Genomic DNA, 6,456 nt, shown 5'->3' on the forward strand with positions numbered 1-6,456 from the left:
ATCTACTTTTCCATGCCCAAACGGCTTTGAGTTCATACAAAGAACAGAGCTGAAACGGCCATCTTCCAGCTTTGCGGTGGGAACTGAGGAATCTGTTTCTTTACTTAGTGCCTGTCAGACTCATCTCTAAAATAGGTATTTTTTTTCCCCAGATTTATTTACATCGAAATGCCTGGTCTAGCTTCCACTGCCTGGAACAAGTTATTTTAGTTTAAACTGTTAGGTTGGGAGGAGGGGGGACTGACCAAATGGGAGAGAAAATGGAAGGATCTCTTCAGGCATCTGTGAAAGGCTCAGCTCTGCAAACATGTTTATGTATGCTTAGATGGACAGCTTTTACGTACAGCCCCATGTGGAAGCCTATAAGCACCGAGAAGCCCGAGGAGTCCCAGAGTGGCAGTACAAAGGCACGCCTGCCCACTGTATTTACACAGACCACACCTTCTCCACAGAGTAAGTAGATGAGCTGACCAGTATTTTTCTTCCTTTGTAGTGGCTTGATACCACATACAAAACTTAGAGGCAATCAGAGAGGCAAAGGTGAACAACAGAGAAATCCCAAATCTTCCTTTTCCAAGAAACCTCATGGATCTGGGCTAAAATTTCAGAGATACTCCTTCTGGCTTGGAGAATTGGGACAGCTTCCCTCAAATCCCCTCCTGCCCCCTTATTTAGTTTTTCTTTCCAGCTGAGCCAGCGTCAGGATACACAGGAGCTGCAAGCAGCTACAGAAACCCAAGACCTGCCATCGCATGTCACTGATCCCAGGACTGTAGCTGGTGAAATTGGATTTCTGAGTATTTGCACAAGTAAGCATTCTCCCGAGACCAGGACACGGATCTCGGGCTCGGATTGTTGAAGTGCCAGGCGGTTCTTTCCCACTCCCCCCGTGCAGCCCTTTCACCGCCCCCTTCATGGCCATAAAGGCTAATAAAGAGTCTCAGCTCTGCACCGAAATGGCTGCAGCATGTGTTCAGCTCTGACCTTACCGCAGGGGTGGTAACCTCCAGCAGAAGGGAGGAAGCTTCTCGCCATGGCCTGATTTGGCCGAGCTTGTCTGGAGGCTAACGAGACAGAGCAGATGCTCTGTGACCAGCTGCTGCCGGGACCGGAGGCAGAAACCCCAGCCCAGCTGCTGCAAAAGCCATGAAAGCAACCAACTGCCTGTGGACCAATGCAGGGAATTACACTCGTAATGAAGGGCAAGTGAGGCACAAAGGCTCACAGGGACCCTCATCTCAAAAGTTACATTCATCCCTGAAGTGTGTATTAACTCTTTAGCCATTGAACCCTTACACAAACTCAAAACTGCTTTTTAATGCAGTTTCTTGAAGCCTCTTCATCAGCCAGAGGCTGCTTCGGACTAATCCAGGAAGTGAGCCAAGTATTAAAAAAAATAATGTGAGGTTGTGGAACATCTAAAACATATTGATCATAGTGTAATTATACTTGAAATGTATTAGGGGAAGTAGCTAAAACAATCTCCACTCTGAGAAAGATGATTTGGGAGCATGCAAGAGGGCCTCGGGGTGGCTGCCTGCAATTCTTAAGAGGGATGGTGAATCTGCTTCAGAGTATGTAAGGAAAAGGTACTTGAGTGAACACTAAATGACAAATGTGATAATAACTACCCCAAACATATCACTTTCTAAAGCTTAAGCGAGCTAGCATTTATATGAATACCAGAAGTCAGCAAAGGAAATGCAGTAAGAAGCAAAATACGTGTGACAAACCTCACTTGCGTCTGCGAATTAAAGAGCAGTTCCTGGACTTAAACTGTAACAGCAGGCAGGGAATAAAGGAAATCTTCAGTTTGCCTTGGATACTGGTAATATAAAAAGACTGAATTCGTTATATTTACATTTAAAATGTTAGGTTGTTTTTTTTTTTAATCTTGTAAAAGTTATCTCAGTGTTACAGTTCCTAAGTAGAGGATCCTGTTTCATGATATAATAAAAGCCAGGGTCTGGGTGAGATAGTAACAGAATCCCTAATTAAAAGACAGGATACTTTAAACTTGAACATGAGCCTCTTGAAGTATCCAAAGCACCTTTACATCCAAAATATTAAGCTCTTGATTAAACAAGCATAACATACTTTTGATGATAATTAAAGATGAGCTTCAGTCAAAATACGGGATTTGTATTTGGGCCAAACTAAACCTTGGATGCAAACACTCACTTTTTGTTTTGACACGTTCTGATCCAAACTGTTTGGGCTCTAAGCCACTACTAGTAACCAACTCAAGTGCTTTACCTGTTGCATGGAAGATTGCAAAACTGTTCATAACGAACCGGAGTATCCCTGTTGTGAGACAGATCGTATCACATCGGTAAATTGAGACACAAAGTTAAAAGCCTCTTTTTTCAGAAGTGAATGTCAATTTGGGGCATCCGCATCTTTGGGCAGCCAATAGAGTTTTTTTTCTGCTGCTGCACACAGTAAATTCCAAAGTAAACTGCAGTTTCTCATTAGCTCTGAAAATTGAGGTTTAGGAGTCTCAGGTAGGATCCAACCAAAAAGCATGTAAAATGCATTCCAATCCTGAAAACATGGGTCTAACTTCCTTTTCTGAATTCATATGGTGAGTCATTTCTAGGATAGCAATAAAACCCCCTAAAATTCTCAATTGCCATCCTTAAAAATATCTAAAAGTTGGAGGGTCAGATTTTTCAGTAGGATAAATGGATGCATTCACCTCAATGGATCCAACAATTCCTGATCCGCTGGCGGTTCTCTATAGCACTAATACAGCCTAAATATGACTGAGTCACCCAAACTGTATTTTTTTCCTCCACTTCTCAGTGGAGGAACTTAGCTCATGACGGTGAAATGTACTTGAGGGATTTGGAAATGAATAGCGAGCCACAAGAGATGGACCATCCTCTGTGCAAGGAATGGGCTGAGAAGGGTCACGACAGAGGAGCTCCTCCAGGAGAGTTGAACAGAAGTCTTCCCAGGGACCAGCTGGAGGTGGGGTGAGCCCTTTCTGCCAGCACCGGGAGGAAACTCATACTGCAACCTGCCTCTTCAAAAGGCAGAATTAAAAAAAAAAAAAGAATTTAGATTATTTCAAAGGAAATCTAACCTGCTTCAAAGCCTCAGTGTTTTTAATGAGGTTTACTCCAATAAAATGTAGGCTCATCTGACAAGAAGACGACGTGGTGGTTGGCAGAGTTCAGAACTAGAACTGGAAGCAGCCCTCATCACTGCATTTCTTTTTTTTTTAACCTATCTTCAGAATTGGACCAGATCAGCTGCTCTCTATGCAGTGTATCCTGTCCGAAATTGTAGTTGCCTGAAGACACGCCCCAGCAGTCTGTCACCAGTGTAACTTCCAGCAATCTGTATTTAATAGCCTTCAATGGATTTTTTTTTTCCTCACAAATTTACCTAATGACTTTCTAAATCCTGTTTCATGCAGCACCATGAGAATGATAATCTAGTTTTGGACTCTAAGACATGTAACACAAAAACAATAGGAGGCCCAGGAAAGAAAGAAATCATTTTGCTAACAGATACTACAAAAGCAAGCAACGACTCCAGTCCAGTGAGGAAGAGTATTACTAAACGCACTCATTACAAAACAAGCCAGCACTTCCTGCTTTGAAAAAGAATCTATTTAGACCAGTTTGCAGTTTTGGAAAAAAAAAACCACCTGCAATAGCTTTTCTAAGCTTGTGATATGGGTGTTTGTTTCCTCAGCACCACAATGTGTCATAAAATTGCTTCTAAACCCAAAGATTCTTGGATCAGTCCTGAATGAGATGAATCAAGACAAATGTTCCCAGGGTGTCACTACTTGTAGTACACTGCTTGTAACAGGAGAATCAGCTCAAATGCATGACCTTTCTGTGAATTTATGCTACTTGTTCTCTATTAAATTACTAGGCTCTACGTATTTTGCAATCTTTCTACACTAGCACTGTTGCAACCTCCTGCAAAATGTTGAAAATTGGTTTCGAAGTTTTACACTTAGAGGTTTGGCGCTGTCATGTCCTAAGTGGATTTGCAAAAGAAAAGAGTATTTTCCTTGTTTAAGTATAGGTGAAATATCCCTTCTAATAAACTCTCCCCTAGTACTTTTTAAAAAAATCAAATATGCACATAGGGTCAGTTGTTTATTTTTTTGCAGGTCTTGCATCCCATTCAGTAACTTCCAGCTGTTCAAAGTGCAAGTAGTTGAGTATATTCTACAGTTTTACAAAGCTCTATGTAACCAGGGTGGAAATTGGTGAGATTGCATACACCTTTCTATTTATCCTAACTTCCAGAAAATGCCATAGTAATTTTAAATTGAAGCCAAAGTAAAATATGCTCTTAAAGGCCATTTTTAGATGGTATTAAGATGAATCTTTTTTTTCTTCTCTACTTGACAAATTTAAATAATTTTCTTTTCTCTCATTTCAATCCTATTTTATGTTATAAAACACTTTTTGCACATCCTTTTTGTATTCATGTTAACACATTTGCTGCTACTTCCCTTTATTCTTTAATTCTCATTGAAAATGCTAAAGCACGCCCAATTCTTGCTTCATAACATGTCTTTAAGATAACATGGCTCCTGTTGAAAACATTCCTGGGAGAGGAAAAAGCGATTACTGAGCTGAACATTTCAGAGGCTCTTAAGCTGCCATCAGGTGCACAAGATGTGCCAAATTTCCTATTCTGCTTGTTTAACAGACGAAAATACTCAATTGAGACATTGGCAACATGACTTTTTTTTTCTCCTGCTGTTCCTCCTCACCCAAAACCAAGGCTGCTATTGCCTTTCTGAATATATTAGTCCTTATCTGAAAAGCCATTTAGTTACAAATCCAAAACCTTTCCATTCTTACTGCATATGCCTGTATTAGCCATGGTAAAGGCCCGTAACAGAGCAGTTCAAATGTTGTTATTAATGACCTCTCTGGTATTTCTATAGAAATGCTCTGTTAAACACGCAGGCATTTCAACTTTCAGTCACAAGACCTATAAAAAATTCATACTCTCAATCTCTAGTTTCAAACCACGCCTCTGCATCATTAAGAGCTTTTCAATCCTCCCACCCCACACGCTTTATGAAGGGGTTGGGGGGAAGAGGGCTTTTATTTTCCTGGCATTTAAATCACACATTTTCTCCTCCTCTTGTTTGTATTTTAACGTAGTTCTGGAGGTTGGCAAAAAAACCAACCAGCAATGTGAGCCTGAGGGTTTTTTTTCATGCTATTAAAATATAACATTATCTAAGAACCTTTTAGCTAGATATTTAACTAAAAATGAAAACAGGTGTAAAACCCAAGCTCTATCATTCAAGTAACTTTTGTCTTAATTGTGTCTGTCTTTCAGAAATTATAAAACTTCTATTTCAAGATTGAAAAAAAAGACTATCCCTGACACAGGGAAGTAACTGGAAAAACAATGTGCAGCTGTCATAGTACATTCTCCAGCAGTAAGTACAGCTTTGATCTGGCCTTTAAATGAGTTTGGTGGATTAGAATAACAGGTTTTTTGGAAGTATGTTTATATTTTCCAGTAAAAATATGGTTATTTTACATGACACTTCTGTAAACCATATTTGAATATAATGGGTCTTCTGGGTTAGTCTCTCAAAATGTTAAAAATTACTCTCTCTGAAGAGCCTCCACACATGTTCTTCCCATTCACTGTAGCCCTGCTTCATGTCATGTTTCCTCCTTCTACCCTTGTTCATCACTTTTAAAGCAATTTTTAAAAATGTCCATTCTTCCTGGTCCTCAGCTTGATCGGCTGCCACTCGCCCTGCATCCTGCACAGATTACACCTGTTGCCTCCCCTGAAAGGGCTATGCACACTCTGGGAGTGCAGTCTGTCCTACAAAGAAACCGCTGTCCTTGACTGTCATCATAGTTCAGTCCTACACGCTGACAAGAGCGATCTCGTGTACGTCACAGACTGAAATATCACAATATTGTGCGAAGTTCTCAGCTTTCTTTTCTTCATATTCCTTTCTTCCATAGAATCATGGAATGGTTTGGATTGGAAGGGACCTTACAGATCATCTAGTTCCAACCCCCCTGCCAGGGGCAGGGACACCTTCCACTAGACCAGGTTGCTCAAAGCCCCGTCCAACCTGGCCTTGAACACTTCCAGGGATGGGGCATCCACAACTTCTCTGGACAACCTGTTCCAGTGCCTCACCACCCTCATAGTGAAGAATTTCTTCCTTATAGCTGATCTAAATCTACCCTCTTTCAGTTTAAAGTCATTACCCCTTGTCCCATCACTACATGCCCTTGTAAAAAGTCCCTCTCCAGCTTTCTTGCAGGCCCCTGCAGGTACTGGAAGGCTGCTAGAAGGTCTCCCCAGAGCCTTCTCTTCTCCAGGCTGAACAACGCCCACTCTCTCAGCCTGTCTTCACAGGAGAGGTGCTCCAGCCCTCTGATCATCTTCGTGGCCCTCCTCTGGACTCACTCCAACAGGTCCATGTCCTTCTCA

At 41.4% G+C, this 6,456-nt stretch overlaps 1 protein-coding gene across 1 annotated transcript in view; it reads left to right on the top strand.

Moving 5' to 3' along the window:
• Positions 1-350: 350 nt before the first annotated feature.
• Positions 351-6,456, top strand: part of PDZD8 (PDZ domain containing 8) — a 74,809-nt gene continuing 68,703 nt past the window's right edge. The window contains exon 1 of the mRNA XM_009326038.1: positions 351-453. Within this exon, the coding sequence (XP_009324313.1) occupies positions 351-453 (103 nt within the window). The remainder of the gene's footprint in view (positions 454-6,456) is intronic.

The sequence above is a fragment of the Pygoscelis adeliae genome, unplaced genomic scaffold, assembly GCF_000699105.1.
Source record: "Pygoscelis adeliae isolate BGI_AS28 unplaced genomic scaffold, ASM69910v1 Scaffold4, whole genome shotgun sequence".
Lineage (NCBI taxonomy): Eukaryota > Metazoa > Chordata > Aves > Sphenisciformes > Spheniscidae > Pygoscelis > Pygoscelis adeliae.